Source organism: Ciconia boyciana, chromosome 24 (assembly GCF_034638445.1).
Source record: "Ciconia boyciana chromosome 24, ASM3463844v1, whole genome shotgun sequence".
NCBI classification, from domain to species: Eukaryota; Metazoa; Chordata; class Aves; order Ciconiiformes; family Ciconiidae; genus Ciconia; species Ciconia boyciana.
In genome coordinates, this window is record NC_132957.1 from 4,955,878 (window position 1) to 4,975,750 (window position 19,873).

A 19,873-nucleotide genomic window follows, 5' to 3' on the forward strand; every position below is an offset into this window, starting at 1 on the left:
TGTTTTTATTGAAAGCTAAGTCCTTGACTCTATGTTGTTAAGAAAAGTTAACAGAAGAGAATTGCACGCCAAGTATTCGGACTGAGGGAAAACAAATGCAAAAGAAACCAAACCCACCAACCTCACTTCGTTTTCTCTAAGATGCTTGGAAGGAAAAAGACCCAGCGCAGTCTCTCGGCCTACAAAAACCTCACAGTAAGACCACTCTTTCAAAAAATTCAGTGATTAAATCTAAGGAACAAATGACTTTTATTTTATTTACAGACTGAATGAAGAAAATTTGTATTTGGAGAGGGGGTTCTTATGACAACAAAATCCAAATGGCCTTTGAGAAACTGTGTGTGAAGGTTTGGCTCTTCATCACCCCAATCCATAGAAAGTGTTAGCAAGTCTCTTGTTTTGCTAGGAAGCCGGGGGGTGAACTTAGTGTTCAAGAAGCCAAGAAGCTGTCGCCTCTGAAGTTGAATGAACTCACCCTGCGCCCCTCAACCCTTGCAGCCATGCTCCACACCGATCCATGCCTCGTCTTCCACAGGGCAGAGGTAAAACAACTAGGCACTGGTTTTGCCATGTCAGTTGAAGGTCAGACTATAACTTCAGGCTTCACGACAGCACCAGAACCCAGTTCTTCAGGGAACAATAGCCTGACTGGACAATAGCCCCAAAAGCTGGGTCGGAGACAGTCCCTTGTTGTATTTGCAATTAAAAAACAAACAAACAACTCCCCCCCGAGCAGCACAAGCTGCGTATCCGAACAACAGAGGATCTGCTGTTACACAAAAAATGCATTCCTTGTAACATGGCACTGAGCTAAACACAAACAGAGTCCCTGAACTATTCTTACTGGTATCTTTGGTGCTACCCTTCCGCTGTCAGCAGGGCACCGTGTGTAGACCTCCGTCCTCACCTGCTCTGTTCTCCTCTCCGAATATCACCCAGGCCTTGTTACGACACAGTTGTCATGACACTCGAGTGTGCAGTGAGTGGGCTTGCAGGCCTTTCTTCTGGGTGAAAGATGGTATTGTGACTTTGATAAGTTTTACAATATTAGCAAATAAGAGAATGATAATGCAGTTTCATAACATTTCACAGTAAAATTACAATTGTTTTGAAAATACATTGTCCCAAAAACATTCTCAGTAGTAAGGTCGTCGTGGATTGTTCTGTGGGGAATAACAAGAGAAAATTAATCAAAATTGCTGTCTTTGCAGAACAATGAGCATCTGAGCTTAACTATCTGAAAAAGCCACTGAAACATGACATTTCTGACAGTGAAACCTGAGGTTTCCCACCAAAAATTACAAATGTAGCTTTCCAGGTGTGCTGGCATGCTGAATGTAAGAGGCAAATGCAAACTTACAAGCCTTTTGCAACCAGGAAAACGATTATTCAAAATAAACCATGGATTCATGGACAATCCATCTGCTTCCTTTGTGTGCACAGTTTATACTTTGTATGTACCAGATAAAATTAAAACCAGGGGCTTCTGTATTAAAAAAACATAGCAAGGAAAACCACGCAGCCATGGATGTTTTGGTAGCAATAATTTGATTCAACACAAGAACAGAATCAAAGAGAAACTCTGACAGCATGCGCTCTCTTGGCTACGCACTAGAAGCACTCCCACCCTTACGAGATACGCACAGGAGCCTCGATGGATTTGTCTCTATGTCTGCTCTGGTTTTGGGACTACCTTACCAAGGGGTTTGGTCGGAAGCGGTAGGCGAGCATCATTCGTTTACGGAATGCCTCGTACTCATCATCCTCCTTGGTTAGCTCGGCGGGGCGATCAATGCCAAAACCAGCTCCATCCACAGCAGTAGTTCCCCTGTTTGGAAAGAGGGCACAAAGTCTCCGAGGTAAGCAGATGTGACAGATCACCTTCCTCTTCACCAGAAATACCTGCTGCCTCTTGTCGTCAGAGCTCAGAGAACAAGCATCAGGGAGCACTGGGCATCATCACACAGAGCGCACTGCATCGAGACAGACAGCTAATACCGCACAGCTTATTGCATTTGCCACTTTTCTACGTTGCCCCTCCAAATCAATGATGCTTGCCATTGTTAGATGGAAGCAGTAGTGTCAACGTGTATTTGCTTAACCTTTTACAGCTGGAACAGAAATACTGTCTGGGCTTTGGATGCCTCCCTACTGCACGGTGCTCCGACTGGCAGACTAACCTTTGGCAACCCAATGCGTTGATTTGTCCCTCACTGACTGGAGGTACACAGAACTGGTAAACAACGCGCCTGCCTCCCATTCCTTCACTCCGGAACAGTCCAAAAGCGGACGCAACTCCTTTCCAGCTGCAGTAGCACCTTCTTATCCATTCTAAGAACATCAGAGATGGTAGAGCCCAAGCAAATCACAACCCTTGTTCAACCCTGTGATGGACAGAAACTGCCTTCCTTCTCTTGTTTGCACGCCTTCCTGTTTTGATTACAGCGATCTTTTATCACAGGACTTCTTTGAACCAATAAGCATGTTGCCAGAGAGATGATCTTGCGAAAGAGGAGAAGTGCTTTGTAGAGATACTTTTCTATTGTGCAGTAAACAGACAACTGTTGTTTCTAAAAGGATCTAATGCTAAAAACCAATTCAGAGTATTTCCTATCCCCAATATTTGGTTTTGAAGTTCAGCATCTGTTACCAACAGATGATCCACCTAAAGAGAGATGCTCATCTATTTTTGGATAGAAGTCCCATAAAGCTTTATTATATACAAAGTGTGATCAAATCAGAAAACCTCTGCGCAAAAGAGTGAAGTCAAGACAGCTGCATGATCACACACAAAGCTCTCTGATCTGGACTGAAACATCTTTCAAACACAGGTCTAGCAGTAGCAAATATTGGTAATTGCCTTTCACCCACAGTACATCAGGGACCAGCTAGCAGGCACCAACGGCGCTTCAGATGCAAAAGGCATGTTCTTTAATACTTAAAGAAATTTATGACTTTAGAGACATGACTTAATCCTCACATGCCCTGGGAGAGGCGAGGTACAGAGAAGTATTACCTTCATTTTATAGATGGGGAAACTGGGGAGAAGGCACCTCTCAGAAGAACACACTATGCCAACTGAGATTAGAAACTCTTGGCTCAGATCATACCTCCTGCCTGAGATAAAGTAACAAAGCCAGGCCTTGGGGGGAGGGAACCCCAAAGAAATCAGAAACCATTTTTCTCCTTTGCTGCAAGTATTCCATATTCTGTTCAAGTGATGAATTACAGTCACATTCATTGCAGCTGCTTCCAGTAGGCTAGGGTAGGAGCATCAATTATCAGCCCAAGAGGAAAGGACTAAATCAATAGTAGAAGAACTCTGCTTACTTGCTGACTGGGTTTTTAATCCCCTGTCCATCCGAGCCAAGTCCCTCGCCTTCCTTCCAGCCCATCTTCATTAGCATTTGATAACCTATGTTTTCCACAGTCAGTTTGAACTCTTTGTATTCAGAATAATCTGGCTCACGTCCTTCCTGCAGAGACACAAAAGGTAGCGTTGGTTATTTTTTATATGCACCTATCTTTGCGGTTCAGAGGAGGGGAAAACCAGCTTCAGCCACTCAAAGTTAGGATGGTTCTGGCAAACAGTTAATAACTAGCACGATTTCTTGGGATTCCAGTTCTGCACCACCACAGAGAAGAAAATAGGTAAATGATAGAGCGCTGCACAGCCCTATAACATACTCTGCAAGAAGCAGGGAATGCTACTGTGAGATTAAGCTGAGAAATATTTAGCTCCTGAATTTAAAGTTGCTCACTGGATCGAGCTTCAGATACTTCAGTTCTTATTTAAGCCAGGGTCTCCAGGGAACGTCAGACCCCATGCTGGTTACATGAAAACATTATGAGGGATGCACCAGCATCAAGAAGTTCTACAGTTTAGGAAGAATTGGCAGGTATTGAATTGCTTTGCATAAGCTTTTTGTAGGCTTTATATTTTCACTTTACTGCAATCGTCTGGATAAAAATTCAAATTTTCCTTGCTTGGCATCAGCAACCGCTTATCCGAAACAGGAACAGCAGACAAATGGTGGGTAGTCTGAGAGGCTTGTCTATAATTTCACCTAACCCCCAAATACCGTCCCAACAGTCTGTTCTCTAATTTGCTACAGCTGTTTCTCTGCAAAGAGCAAAAAAACTAACCCCTTGTTTCCTCCAGCAGTAACAGAGCTCCCAGTGGAAGGGCAGAAGTACCTCAAGGCTGCAAGGTAGCTAACTGCTGTGAAAAAGGGCTAAGCAAGCTTGAGATCTTTCCCTCACTGCTATGGGACAAGTCTGAAGCATTGCCACCGCCCTGTGAAGTCTCTGCTATTTCACCTTCAGTGCCTTGAATGTCTCCATGAATTTCTCCAGCTCGTCAGGTGGAAGAAAGTCTCCGATGAAATGTTTCCCTCTGCCCATCTGGGTCAGCTGCTCGGCCCATTCTGCCCAAGACACAGAGGAGAGAAAACAGTAATAACGCAGCGTTCTTTGACTTGGAATTTCAGAGGGTTTGTGAAGCATAAAGCCTCACAGCAACAGACGTTTATTATCTCCAGCCAACAGGCAGGGAAGCCGCAGAACAGACCAGTGAAAAGTGACCCTGCAACTCCCACGCCAACGAGGTGATCTCAGACATCTCCCTCTGGAGGCCTTTGTACAACCACAGAGCGAGACGTTTGCATGGCAGCTCCCTACACACCTGTCGTGGTTTAAACCCAGCCGCTCCCTCGCTCCCCCCCGGTGGGATGGGGGAGAGAATCAGAAGAGTAAAAGTGAGAAAACTCGTGGGTTGAGATAAAGACAGTTTAATAAGTAAAGCAAAAGCCACGCACGCAAGCAGGGCAAACCAAAGAATTCATTCACTACTTCCCGTGGGCAGGCAGGTGTTCAGCCATCTCCAGGAAAGCAGGGCTCCGTCACGCGTAATGGTGACTTGGGAAGGCAAACACCATCGCTCCGAATGCCCCCCTGCCCCTTCCTTCTTCCCCCAGCTTTATATGCTGAGCTTGATGTCATACGGTGTGGAATGTCCCTTTGGGCAGTTGGGGTCAGCTGTCCCGGCTGTGTCCCCTCCCAGCCTCTTGTGCCCCCCAGCCCCCTCGCTGGTGGGGTGGGGTGAGGAGCAGAAAAGGCCTTGACCCTGTGTCAGCACTGCTCAGCAATAACCAAGACATCCCTGTATTATCAACACTGTTTCCAGCACAAATCCAAAACATAGCCCCATACTAGCTACTGTGAAGAAAATTAACACTCTCCCAGCCAAAACCAGCACAACACCTCGCGTCTTGTCCATCTCCATGCGTCGAAGCTGGTGCTCCCACGTTCCCAGCTCACTGTCCACCTCTTCATCGCTGTCATAGCCATGTTGGTGCTGCTGAATTGCCTTTTCCCACATCATCTGCATCTCCTGCATGGCTCGCTTGTGTTTCATGATCATATCATACATCTGCTGCATCTAGGGGAAGAGACGCAACAGCGCACTCAGTAAGGCAACCAGTTCACAGGCAGCAGAGTCTGCCACAGAGGCATGCGAGTTGTGCAGCAGAGCCCGCACCCGCCCCAGCTGCCATACAGACCACGGGTTACGACAACTACAAATCCCAACAGGCAGTGCTGTTGCTTGATCTGATCCGCTCGCTTCTCAGATCAAACAGGAGCATTACGCGTTGGTTCCTCCAACAGAAGTGCCTTGATATTAACAGTGAGGACTGCTGCCATCTCATCATCCTCACACAGTTTAAACATCACCCTCATGTTCTGGCAAAAGCCGATTCTGCTCTCATTCCCCCAAAGCTTGCAAGAATCCACTCACCTTCTCCCCACTGCTGAAGCAATACGTAACCAGCTGCAGATGTGACACAACAGACCTTATAGATTTTGGGGTTTAGTTTGGTAGGACAGCAATTGGCTGGCTTAATTCATATTCCCCAAAGTCCTCTAATATTTCTGCTGACTGCAGCATCACATGATTCTTAGGCATTCAGCACAAATCCTAGAGATTTATTTGTGGGCCACTGGGAAAGTTCCTTTGCTATCTCCATCTCCGTTTTCCCATCTCACCCAGCCATGCTGCAACGCAATACGCTGGTACACAAACTAATTTGGAAATAATTTCAGGGCATTACCTCCTGCTGCTCTTTCAGTTGTTTCTTCTGGGCTTCGGAGAGCTCCGTCACACCCACCAAACCAACCGGTTTCCCTTTTTCGTAACCAAGACCCTTGAGGTCCTGAACTGTAATAAGCACACGTTAAAAGACTTTAAAAAATCTGAGACAGCTGTTGAGACCAGCAAAACCGTATCTCAAGATCCCCGCATGAAGTTTTACACTCATTTCATGGTTCCAGCATTGAGACACTTAACTGAAGAACAACCGCCTGGTAGGACTTAGGAACCACAGGAGCAGGAAAGCCACTGGGTCGCACCTCCTTTGACAGCCAGCTCAGAGTATTCCCTCACCCTGGCCCAAGGCTCTGCCCATATCGCGTTAGCAGACTCACAAACTGTGTCTCGCATCCTCAGAGGTCACACTGCATGGCAATCTGCTACACCATGCTTTAAAAATCAGTCCCCCTTAAGATTAATTCCCCTCATAAGGCTTCCTCATGAACCCCAGCCACTGCAAAGAGTGATACTTAATTATTCCAAATTGAGTCACGAGCAGATCTGAGCCTGTCAGCATATTGTCCAATCTGTGCACGTAAGTGTCTGCTGATTACTATGTAAACAGCAACTTCATTCAAAATGAAAAGCAAATGACCACATTAGAATAAAGACATGAGCATTATGCTGCTTTTGGAAGTTGCTGTTCCCCAAGGAGATTTTAGTTTCTAATCTACAGGCTCAAGAGCAGCATTGCCAGGGATGGTGCCCCTGCTTTCAAAGAGGGGGCATTTTAAGTCTCTGCTTGACAATCCCATTGATGTATCCATCCTCCTTTTTCTGCAGCATTCCCTTTTGGAAGCTCTTCCTTTGGAATAATTTTTGCTGTTGTATCGGGTAAGCCCTGAAATTAGATACTAACATTATCTGGGCAGGGCACCTACTGATTTAAAATTACCATATAGCACTCTGAGTTCAAAGGACTAGTTAAAGGAAAGAGAGAGGGGGGGGAAAGGAAGCCTATTTGTAATTGCTGCACCATGAAAGAAAGTAACAGAAACACTGCTGGGGCTGCAAAAAAGAGATTTACAATGGAGATTGCCTTACAAACTTGTTTCATATATATCTAGCAGGACTGGCAGCTCCCCTCTAAAGCACCTCAGGGCTAAGATCCCAACAGTTAAATATTTAAGGGATTAAAAAGAAGACACACAACCGCACTTGAAAGCGCGTTGCATTTTTCAATACAAGGAAAAGGATTTCTTCCTAATGACTGCAAAAACCTCCGTCTGAATGTAAGTCCAGACTACAGTTAAATGATGCTTCATTAATTATTCATTATCTATTAATTATGAAGCCCGATAATAATAGGATCATTGTTCATGACACCAAATGTCTACACAGCATGCTAATTAGGCCCCAGGGGTCATCTTCTCCCTTCCTCTTATTCGCACTCAGGGCAATTGATCTGAGCACTCTTATCTCTTCTCCTTTCCCGCATGCTTTTGGATGAGCTCTCCACGATTGGAAAGTGGCTTCCTTAACTCCAGCCTCCCAAGGAGAACATAAAACAGCGCATCCACCCTCCCTCGCACAGCTACAGCCTCTGCACATTCGCACCAGCGCCAGGAGTCAACTCTGCAGGAAGAGTTATGTAAAACACTGCAAGAGGTTTTCCAAGAGCAGGGAAGCAAGAAGCCGCGTTACGCTAGGCTTGGTGCTAGGATAGGCGCTTTCAGCTCCCAAGAAATAAGAACAAATAGAAAAATAAACCTATCTATTATTGATAAACAGCCCGATTTCTGTCTCTGAAGGCACTGAGATTTGGAAACAGTTTTAATGAACACACTAGGCCTATTCCACGTAAAGAAGAATCTGGCCCCAAATGTTATGTGAGACTGGGGCACTTCAGCATCAGCCCTAGTCAAAGATTCACCTCCTGTCTCAGGGCATGGGAAAGCTTTCTCTGAATGCACCAAGGAAGACTCTCTGCCCTTCACAGAGGTCAGCAGCTCTTTGGCTTAGTTCTGAATTGCATAAACACTCAGGCTAAGAGCCAGGCATGGCTCTAGAGGCCTCGCGAGCTGGTGGCTTGCCAGCATATATAACCACCTTAAAGGAGAAAGGTGAGACTGTAGCATCTTCTTTTACTTCCCAGAAAGCATATGCCACGGCTCCTTCCTGTGCTGAAACTACATCTGGTTTGTCTGACTGCTCTGGTACCCTGCAGACTTTCTGCTGAGAGATGCTGAAAGAGTCACTGCAGAAATTTAGCTCTGGGGGATATTTTTGTAGACTTGGCCCAAAGTATCACAATACAGGCAAAGTTGACAGAAAAAAGCAAAGCTCCACCCCAAGTCCACATCTGAAGATAGAAAAGTCTATTCATAAATAAGATCAGTCAGTGTATTTGCATAAAAATAGATAAGATTTCTAAGTTCCTTGCACTGGTCTAGCACCAGGCAAACACTAAGCAAAAGATAAGGGGTTGCTTCTCAGTCTCATGTTCAGCAGGCCTGGGAAAAATACATTTTTTTCCTTGAATGACATCAGCTTTGCCTACAGGGTTAATGGTGCAGTCTATCTGCAGCATTGGCAGAAGACTACCTAAAGGTTTATCCCTTTCCCACATGCCTGAAGAGGAGCTGGTTACAAGAGAAGTGAACGTCCTCTAAGGACAGCAGGAGAAATCCCAATACAGAAGTGCCTGATTTTTTGCTTCATAGTCTGAAGATCTTACTCAATTAAAACTAATCGGACCCAAACCAATCCAATATTAGGTTTCAGAAAATTCTAATGACGGCCTGCAATTTCCCATTAGTCCACAGAGTTCACCGATCACAGTATCTCTGCTCTGTTCAGCTTTTCACATGTATTAGTCCCTGCAGTATGTATGCTGTTAAGTGTTTCTATATCAATATATTTAAGAAGAGCCTTGTTTCTGTCCAAAAGGGCTACACTTTCTCCTCTCCGTGATACCAATCTATTACTAAGAGTAGACAGGAAAAGAATCAGAACAGTCCGCCACTAAATCCAAAACAATTGCTAAGGATAAAGGACTAAGACATAGATATTTAGGTACCAAAGCATACTGTGCAACTCTAGCCTTCCACAGGACCAGGGGTATAATTTGGAATTCTCTTCACCTGTCAGGTTGAAGATGTTAATTCTAAAAAGGGATTAGTCCATCTGAACCGATAAAAAAAAATCCTTCCCCCTGCAGAGCATTAACAGCACATTAACGGTTGATTTGTTATGCCTGGCAAATTGTTTGCTGTCCTTTTCTTCTACTTGACACAAAGCCCTGCAGAAAGTGAGCATGAACACAACGAGCATGTCCCTGTCTAATTAAGGGGAGGCTAAAAGAGCCAGGGGACATTTCAGCAGGAAGCATGCTGGAATGAGCACATGGATACCCTTGCAGCCCCCCCGACTGCAGCAGGAGGTATTAAGATGGAATCTGATGCTTGTTTTGATAGCGCCTGCCCAGCTTCATCATCGAAGCTTCATTACTGTCTGCAAGAAAACAAAAATTACTCTAGAGGTACAAAATCAGGAAAGACTTTTGCATCTGATTTCTGCCTTACTATGAGCAGCAATTCCAGGTCAAATGAATAAGCCATCCAGGTTGGTATCTTGTCCTGTACATATGAGATGTATAGCCAAGACTTCTGTATAGGGCTGTGATCAGAAGACAGAATTACAGAGGAACTTCTCTTCATCTACATTTGAAGTGCTGGATTAGGAGAGAGAGTCCTTCCTTCCTGACCTCTGCAGAATCAACAGACACCACAGCACATACAGCCAACCCTACATCTTACCCAAGCCTAACAATCAAAGCTATTAACGGCTGAGCAATTATCTCCTCTGAAACCCAGACAAAGCACAAGACCCACTGACTTGCTGCAGCAATGAATTGTACAGGATGACCATGCGTTGAGAATTATCTGTGGTCTCACCCTGCAGCTCAGAAAATTATAGCTTGTTTTCTGTTACTCGTCCCACTTCATCTGTTCTGCTATTGCTTTTTGAAAAAGGTCCTTATTGAGACAGGTACTTATTACTTTTCCTGGGCCTTTAGCCTCATACTATTAATTCTCTCAGTTTGCCAACAGTGACTGCCTTATCTTGTGTCTTCTCTTTCTCCTTTTCACATCCTTTCCCCATACCACACTAATTGGGCAAAGGATTCAGAAGATGCCATCTTAAATGTCTGCATTCACCTGTTGTCCTTGAGTGACTCCATTTTGGTATGCATCTCTAACTGCCTGCCTAATTACCTATCTGCACAAGCACAGATGAACAACCTCTGAGAGCTCACTAGAAGTGCCTCGACTGGAAGAATTATCTTCCAACACTCGAAAAGAGCTGCACCCCCTGGGTGAACTTGGCAGGTGAAGTAACAGGAGCATGAGCCTCAACGCTGGATGAGGACTGTGAACCCCGTCTGTAATCAAATGAACTGAAATGGGTGTAAATTGGAACTGGAAGTTATACTTGCGTCCGCCAGCACTTGGGGAACAGCTATTCCCATTTAGCCTTCTGATCAGTTGGAGTGAGATGGAAGTGCTGCCCAGGGATTTTATCCTACCATGGGGAATAAGCACAGTTCAGCCTTTGATATTTGTTTTCTGACAGACTCTCTTCCTGAAGTGAAATAGCCCTAAATAGTGTAGAGGCTGAGGCTGTAATGAGCTATAGCACAGCAGGGTTTTAGAGATAGCTGAAGAACGATAAGATCCAGTCCCTGGTGTCTGCGAGATAAAGTGGTTTATCTGGGTTTCCACACAGGGGAGGGTTAGCTGCTAGACCTAGCTGAGAGATAGGGGGCTGGCAACCAAGGAGATTACAACAAGAGATACAACTCGCTGGGTTTTCTGTTTACAAAGCCAGCTGTGCTAAGGCAGAATGCACTCCCCAGGAAAAACAGTTATTCAACACAATATACAGACCCACTAACCTGAAAGAGGAGAGGGAGAATCCAGCTGTTGGACAAGCTGTGGGAGGGGCAATTCGACCTTGTCCTCCTCCGGCCCCCACCTGCTCTTCCGCTTCTTTTTCGTAGTGCCGGTAGCAGTAGCTGTGGTGGTTGTTGTTGCAGTAGTTGTAGCTGTCTGATCAGGTGGAGTTGTAGAGGATGATGGTGAAGGTGAGGGCAAGGGCAGAGGCGAGGGAATGGGCAAGGGCAAAGGCGAGGGAACGGGCAAGGGCAGGGGCAAAGGCAAAGGTGAGGGCAAGGGCAAAGGTAAGGGCAAGGGCAGAGGCGAGGGCAAGGGCAGAGGCAGAGACGGTAAGCACAAAGGTGATGGTGATGCCTCGGGACTGGTCTTCCTTTTCAGACTGGACTCTACAGGTAAGGGGGCACACACAGTGCTGGTTTTGGCCTTACGGAACTCCTCCAGTTTCTGCCGGTAATACTTGTAGCCTTTGCTGTTTGGCTCATATAAAAACCTATAAAGAAAAAAAAAAAGAAAGTTTAGATGTAAGAGTCATATGCAGGGGTTGGATATAGCAGTTTGGTCAGGGCTTTTCTTTCCTGCAATGCTCTTGCACAACTAGCCTTCCTGCACACTTCCTTGCTCTCCAGCACCATCCTGTGTGCGTGTGCAGGCAATGCAAGGCTCCGCATGCTCTTGCAAGGTAGGCTGCAAGCCTTTGGGATCAGGAAGCGTATTTCCCATTCATGACCAAACCACAGCTATTTTCGGTGTCAAATAAACACACCGTACTAAAAAGGACCATCTTATGTTTGTGGAAATGCAAGGTCCTCCCCCAGAATTCACCTGCCTTCCAGAACACGTTTGGAAAAACTGCAAGGGCTCCACAACATGTCAGGTTTCAGTTCACAGAACGAAACAAACATTCAGGTCTTACCAATGGGAATGCCACACCACTGCCTAAAGAAACTGCTCCCGAGTCTCTATTCAAGCTAGAAGCGTTGACATTGCCAGTCTGCTTAACTACACCAATACTCCTCCTCCTTCTGTTCCCTCATACACAAAAAACCATTGCTTTGTTTGCTACCCCTTCCAGAAATAGGCATCTCTGACCTTTTGGGTAAAATAAAACTCCTTAGTCTTTGTGGGAAGAACATGAACAATCCTCAACCTAGCAGCTATGCAAAAAAAACCAAAACAAAACAAAACAGTCATGTTTGTTACAAACACATTATCTTTTTGGGCTCACTCCAGTTTAAATAGTTCACACAGAAAACCTGTCTATTCCTAACTCCTCTATAATCTTCCCTTTTTAGATGACCAGTTTAATACTTGATATAACCTCTCCTCAGGATAGTGTCTACTCCCACAAGAAAACATAGGAGATGACAGGCCTTTCCTATCTACCACTGCCCAACACACACAGGCAAACACAAACAGCTCTCTGACATATTTTAAAGTTCACTAAATGTGGTCCTGCATCCCTCCATTTGAATAAGAGCACTAAGGATTGCTTCAGGACCAAGCAGAGGGCAGGATGGGGCCCTCCTATGGCGAACCTGATGAAATCCTAACAGAGGAGATGGTGTTTAACTTGACTGTGCTCAGGTGGGATCACAGCAGTGTTTTAAAGTAAATAATGAAACAGCTCAGGTATTAGCACATCTGTCTAATGTAATTCACAACACAAGAGGAGTACCCCAGAGGGCCAGAAGGCAGCCAATAAAATGCCAAAATATCAGCAACAAAATAAGGCTTGCCGAGCCCCACTTCACTTCCAGAGAACACACCAAATTGTTTGTAAGAGCAGAAAAATGAAACATGGATGAGACCAAAGGGAGGCATTAAACAGCTGTCAGTGAGCACTGAAGAGAACAATTCACATCTGAAAGGCTGAAAAAGATATTCCAAAGGAGGACCTAATGGTGAAGGAATGCTACCCGTACGTTAGTGAAGATGCTGTGTAAAGAGCAACCCAAGAAATTAATTGGATAGCAGTGGTATGAGTGGTGGATGGGGGCCCACACCAAAACACAGCTAGAGGGAAAAGTGTAAGAGTTAGAATTATACTCATACATTGCAACAGAAAGCAGGCAAGGAGGGGTGGAAGTCGTAAATTAATTTTGGGGAAAGCAAGTCGATTTCTCTCCCTCTGTGCCTTGCTTTAAACTGTGAAGCTTGAGAATGTAAAAGTCTCGGTGCTATATAAGTGCACTGTCCTTGTAACTTCAGACTTCTCACAGGCTTGTCTATTATTTCCCCTTAAAAAACCAAAATGACCCATCCAAGCCCCCCCACATTACACTCAGCAGCAGGCTTCTTCCTTTACCTGAAAGCATGGTTCTCTCGGTTGTTCTGCAAGGCAATAGCTTCCACCTCGGGACCCCCGTCTGCTATGAACCTGGCCAGTTTCTCAGCAGAGTTCTTTGTCTCTTCGTCGTCTGGGGGTGAAACTTTAAGCAGGCTGTCAGTACTGGGCCCAACTCACACAAGCAACAGTCAAAGCCTATCTGTTCTAAGAACCCCAAGAGCAGAATAAGGGCAAAAGGTCGAGTTTAATTTTTAGAAATATTACACATAAACAGAGTTTATATCACAAAAACATGATATTGCATAAGGTTGTACAACAACTTTGTAACCAGAGGAGTGCCCATTCACACATCAGCTTCCTCTGTGCCAGGAGCTAGATGAGAGCAGATTAACAGATAAACCAGCTTTTGCCTTCAAAGATGGACACTTGTTTCTCTCTACTGCAGAGGAAGTCTGTTTCTTCCTTGTCTCAGGCACTTTTCCATAGGGTTACACCTCAGCACTCGCACTTATCTCTAAGGACTTTGCCACTGACGCCCCCAGGAGCAAGGGGAAGGCCTTAGAAAAAGTGGCCAACTAATACCGCACCATAATCCCACTTGTACCTACTGTCACTACACATCTGCTGGCCATTTTAGGGGAGGGTTGTAGGACAGAGGAAATTCTCCACAGAACAGTCCCCATCCTCACCTGGAAGAGGTGGCTACTGCAGCCTTAGTCCAAAGGCACAGAGAAGGCTCTGATCATTAATATTTCAAGCATATTTGACGTTTATAAGGAGCCAGGCAAATACGTTATTTAGCCACGACAGCCTTATATGACATTTGCTACCTGCACAGTACCAGTGCCAGTACTCCAGTGTGCTGGCACAGGACCAGGAGGCAGAAGACATGATTATAAGCCATGGACAAGTCATAACCTTTCCTTGCTTCAATATTCCACACCTGTAAAGTATGGATAATACTGCTTAGCTTCCAAACTGTTGTATCAGTTAGTTGATATTGGTAACAAGCTCTTTCAGCCTACAGTCTATTAAACCATGATTTGTTTGAGCTGTTAACTCATCAGCATGACAGCTAAATTGCATTAACACTCCTTTCCACAGCAAAGGAAGCTGACACAGAGAGGTCGAGTGATTCGTCAGGGCCATGTGCAGGCCTGAAAGAGGCTGGACCAGAAGCGATAAATACCTGGCCCACAGACCACACTTCACCCACTAAATAATTTCTGTCTCTTAACACAGTTAACCAGATTCCACTGCTCACACCACCTGTCTGTTGGCAGATCACCCACTTCTGCTGTTTTCCCACCTGAAGACACAGTCCCTTACTTGCAAGGATTTATGTCCCAAGCAGAAAATAAAAGCTTTTAGGAAATGGCAGCAGAAATGAGGATTATGTTCAACAAACCAGCCAACCATTTTCATTGATAACAAACCAAATAAGAACATCTGCGAAAAAATACTTTTCCTAAATGCATTTTCAGGGCTGAAACACTTGCCAGAACACACAGGACGGAGAATCATTTTAGTTCATTTTGTTAAGGATTTTGGAGAAACACAAGGAAAATCTCTTTCAAGAGCCCTTTACATAGAGCATGCTATAGCATGCTGTGGGCTCAGGAAACAACCATTTGGGCACAAGAGTTTGATGCCATCATGGTGGTGTTTCATCACCATCTCCTTCCATGTTGAAATTTTATTTACAGGCAGGAGATTGACAGCCAAATATCCACTCCAACTGTCTCCAGAACAGACCTAACAAGCAGTTACAGAGACAGTAGTAAAATTTAACTTATGCAATTAATTATTTTCCAGCTCCCAGTCTTAATTACCTTTCTGAGAAGAGGATGCCTGAGAACTTTGATTCTCTTTTCTTATCTCTGCCACTTTCTTTCTGTAGTAAAGGAATTCTCTGCTGTTCTTATCATGCAAAAACCTAGGGGGGAGATGGAGGAAAAAAGGGCAAAAAATATGCATCAGCAACAACTATACACAAACATTGATACTTGGGGATATAAATAGCTCAAAACCAAAAAATACAAACTAGATAAATTACTCGGAATGCACTTCAAATGTGGATTACAGTGTCTTCAGCATGTATAAATACGCATAGCTTTAATCTAAGGACTTGCATCCAAATTTTTTGTGTCACTTGAAGGGAAATAAATAACAGCGTCCTCTGACACAGGAGGGAATCCTTTGTCCACAGCCACACAGCGCATCAATGGCAGAGGAGACAGGAGCAGCCCTGAGATCGAGTCCAGTATCCCCACATGCTAGATGTTGTAAGGCAGCCAGACCTCCCAGGCTGTATTCCTATCTCTAGTTGATCTGCCTCCTCAGCACCATCACAGCATCACTTTCTGCCTCAGTTTCCCCCGCTATAAAACAATTACTCGCAACAAAGCTCATATCCACCAAACGATAATTAAACCAAACACATCCATGAGAACTATATACACAAGGCTGATGTTTTTCTCCTACAAAGAGACAGCGTTCTGCTTTGGAAGACAAGAGTTATCACCACACTTACGAAAAAGCTGGATTATCCTTGTAGTCTTCCACAGCGACCTTCTCTAATTCTGGTCCCCCTTCAGCCACGAACCTAGCCAGCTTTTCCACCACTTGTCGGGTCTCCGCATCCTCTGGGGGTAAAACTTTAAGCAGGCTGTCAGTACTGGGGTTCAACTCACACACCAAACAGGCAACAGGTACATTACTTCTAAGAACCATGGCGGCAGACAAAAGTAGAACGGGAATGGGAAGAAAAAGGATGAAATGGGGGATCCAGTCTTACACAGCTGTACAAATTACAATCCCTAGGTTACTGTCAGCCCCTGAACTCCCCTAGTAGGAAGTTAATATTTTGTCTAGATTTTTCCTACAAGGAAAAGCCTAAGATTTGGATCACCACAGTTTAGGGTGCAACTTCAACTGCACCATCATTTGCTTCTGACAATTCTACTCCATACAAAACACAATGGGGAAGAACAGGAATTTGGTTTTAGCCACAACATTACTCACTAAAGATTACAGATTCCAGTTCCCAAGACATCGCTCTGTACCCAGACAGCAGAGACAGATTGTGTAGCTGGAGCACATAGTTCTTCCTACTGGCATATGCCCATATCTCAACCCTCGCTTGGAGGGAATCCCACCAGAGCTTAAGAGGAGAGCTTAGTCTCCAAGAAACTGTATTTTGGCTTCTGTGCCAAGAAAGGAACCCACTAACACTGACAGCGATTGCAGAGCTGATGCAGGGGACATTAAATGGGAACTAAACACAGACATTTGTCTAGACAACAATATTTTGGGTAGGGCGCTGAACAAAGAGCACACAGGAGCAGAGCTGTCCACGCTGATCTAGACTAGATTCGAACCCACGGTCTTTAAATTAAGGGTCCATATTCCGTCTTTGCTCTCTGCAGCCAGTGGCTATTTCTCACATTCCTGCAGTGCATTTCACGCTTAAAGTTCAGACTTGCTAAGATTATGCTTTTATAAATCCCACCAGAAATAGCTAGACATGGTTTTGTAGACATGTAATGAAATACGTTATGACACAAAGCTTAGTGTGACTTATTTAGCAACTCCAATCTCATTTTATACTTGATTAATACGCACGCATGAAATTCAGATTATTAAGCAAATCTGCCTTCTGGCCTCCTAGCCTAGGTTATGCAGAGAAACTTGGTCATTTAAGTGCTGCAATATTCTTCATTGGTTTTCTATGCTACTTAAAGCAGTCAGGACGTAGAGATGAGATTTTCTAATGAAACTTTGAAAAGAGGCAGGAACTTTGATTTTACCTGGTCATAGTTCCCTGCCTTACATGTAATCTTATTTATTAACGTACAATTTTTTCCCCCTACGCAGCCACATCCAAACTGAGGACTTTTCATTTTCTATCATTTAAAAACCCTAAAATTCCATTTCAAATACAAGCATTATATCTATATATGTTCTAGAGAAGTCAGCACTAGCCATAACAGATTTCAATTCTACAAAAGCAGAATTATTATGATTAGCAAACAATCAGGCTCCATTAAGAGTAGAACAAATTTATTTTCTACACATTATTTTTCACAGAGACTTATAGACTGGTCAAGCACTTGCCTTGATAACTCAGAGAAAATAAATCTCCTAGGCACAAAACAGAGCTGATCTAACTATGGAGAGTGACCCATCTCCCACACCAAGTTCAGGCTGGGTAAGTAATATCTAACAGCATTCAGTGCCCGGCTTTTCTGCTGGCTTCGGAGGAGTCCACCAGCATTAACTGGTGTCATTTACATTTCACGATGCAGAATTCTGCACCCAGGAACTGTGCCCATTCACAGCATAAGGAAAAAAAACCCAGCCCTCTACTGGGAAGAAGATCCTCCTATCAGTAGGGTAAGTGGACCTGCACCCCAAAACAAACAACGTAGTACAAGGTGTCATTTACCTTTAATTTCCAACCACTGCTCATAATCTTCCTCCTCATCTTCATCTGGCGACTGAAACACACTGAGGCGGTTAACGACTGGGGTCTGTTTGGAATGGGAGTAGTTCTTCGCTTGGTGCAGCATGCTGCTCAGGACCTGACCGGGGCGCTTCCCAAACAGCATAGGTTTCTTCCCAACATTTGATGCAGAAGTGTTTGCCGAGTTATTAGTAGAACTTGGGGGAGGTTCTTAGAAAAGAATGAGGGGAAAATAATTCCTGTGCATCCTTACTGTTTTAATCTCAGAAGGTTACAAATAACAACTCAGGCAGTAACACAGCTGCAATAGGCTGTTATTTTCAGAGTAAGTTAAAGACACTGACTGGTAAAAGCTGCATAATGAAGGGAAAGCTGCGGTGATTTTTACAAAGTGAGATTGAAGCTAGAAGAGAGACGCTTGTCTTTACAGTACCTATAGAGGGAAAGAGGTACCTATCGCATCTCGAAGAAAGACTTTAATCCAAATTTAAAGGAGTCGTCATTGCTTTAGAACTTACTCGTACTGGTAACAGCTCATAGCAGGGTTTCTAAAGTGAACATACATGGAGGCAGCTCACACAAAGCTGGTATCATCAGGAGAAGGAAGTCCTCCTGTTGCTCAGAAGTCGACCTACCAGTACTTGACTTTTCCTTCTGCAGCTTGAGAAACTGCTGGAGGAAACTGCCATCATTAACAAACTTGTTGGAAACACAGGCTTCATTGTCAGTACCGTCATCTCTGAATAGAAAAAGAAAAGTAGGTGACGCTACTCATCCTCCTCCCCAGCCCCCTTCACATTTATTTTGAACAGAAAACAAGACAAACGCTAATGACTACTAATCTCTCTCATCTAACGTTGAAAACACACATAGCTTTTCAAAAGCACAAGGACGTTCAGCTTGCTGCTTACAGCATTTACCCAAGCTCTCTACCTGGCTTGTTTACCACTCCATTGAAACAGGATTTCGACTTGCTCTGTTACGTTACCCTGCTTCCAAGAACCCCAGGCAAGCATTTAACTGGAGAACTGTGCTAACTCTTAGGAGTCACGACTGTAAGAAAGGTAAGAAATAGGAAGCAGAAGGGAAGTGTAATAATACTCTTAAAAATAGATGATTGCTCTTAGCACATATCTATTCACACTAGTACCTGAAAAATCTGACTAGGTCAATTAAAGTGCAACTATCCTGTTCCAACCTTTAATTACTCAATTATCAATTTCAACTTTCTCAGTATTTGCCTCCAAGTGCAAGAGCTTTGTAAAGCTTGTCTCTTCGGTTTCATTTGACAAGCATGCCCGTTTTCTGTCAGCAAAGCTCCCGTCTAAAAGCACCGTAATTCAGACATACTCTCCAAACAGAGGCAGCTGTTGTATGCTCAGGTAATTCTGTCTCGCTTGCTGCTCCAGTCTGGCCTCAATTTCTCTCTTTTTCTGCGCTATCAACTCCTCTTGGTGAAGAATATTCACGTTCGTCTTGGCCGATTTAGACTGCGCGACCCCGAACCACCGGCTCGCTTTCCCTACGGCAAAAGCGGGGGATGAAAATTAACGCTGCGGCGTTCGGGGCCTCCCCGAGCCACCGCGCCGACCGGGGGGATGATGCCACGGCCCTGCCCCGGGCCTACATCGCCCCGGCTCCCACCGCCGTCTCCGCGGGCGGGTCTCTCCCCACGCAGCAGCGGGAAGGCCGCCGAGCCCGGCGCGCCGCCGCCACCACCCCCGCGCTGCAGCCGGCTGCCACACCGCAGGGCCGGGGACGGGCTGGGGAGGGGGGGGCGGCGGGCCGGGGGCGATGGGGCAGGGGCCGGGGGCTCGGCGGGACCGGCCGTACCTGGCGCATCCCTGGGGTTGTCCATTTTGGAGCTCCCGTCCCACGATGCACCGCGGTTGGCGGGGCGGGCGGTGCCAGACGGCTCTGCCGCGAAGGCCTCTGGGAGATGTAGTCCCGCGGAGGCCTCAGCCTCCCTCCCCGCGCCTCCCGCGGCAGCGAGGCCGTTCAGAGGGGCTGAACCGGCTCTCTGAGGGGGGGGTGCCGCCGCCACGCTCCTTCCCTAGGCCCCCCGCCACAGCCCG

At 45.3% G+C, this 19,873-nt stretch overlaps 1 protein-coding gene across 2 annotated transcripts; it reads right to left on the reverse strand.

Moving 5' to 3' along the window:
- On the reverse strand, positions 1 to 19,777 carry SUGP1 (SURP and G-patch domain containing 1). 2 transcript variants are annotated; one of them, XM_072845704.1, is made up of 14 exons: positions 19,632 to 19,777; positions 19,149 to 19,320; positions 18,434 to 18,537; positions 17,781 to 18,008; positions 15,867 to 15,978; positions 15,166 to 15,269; positions 13,352 to 13,475; positions 11,046 to 11,536; positions 6,111 to 6,217; positions 5,263 to 5,440; positions 4,321 to 4,427; positions 3,331 to 3,476; positions 1,699 to 1,828; positions 1 to 1,163 (listed from the first exon to the last, which is right to left on the reverse strand). In XM_072845704.1, the coding sequence occupies exons 1-14, from the start codon at positions 19,654 to 19,656 to the stop codon at positions 1,137 to 1,139; spliced, it is 2,055 nt and encodes a 684-aa protein (XP_072701805.1). In that variant the 5' UTR covers positions 19,657 to 19,777; the 3' UTR covers positions 1 to 1,136. The 2 variants fall into 2 exon arrangements, with proteins under 2 accessions (XP_072701805.1, XP_072701804.1); XM_072845703.1 differs by having other exon boundaries at positions 2 to 1,163; positions 15,867 to 15,990.
- Between the last annotated feature and the right edge of the window lie 96 nt (positions 19,778 to 19,873).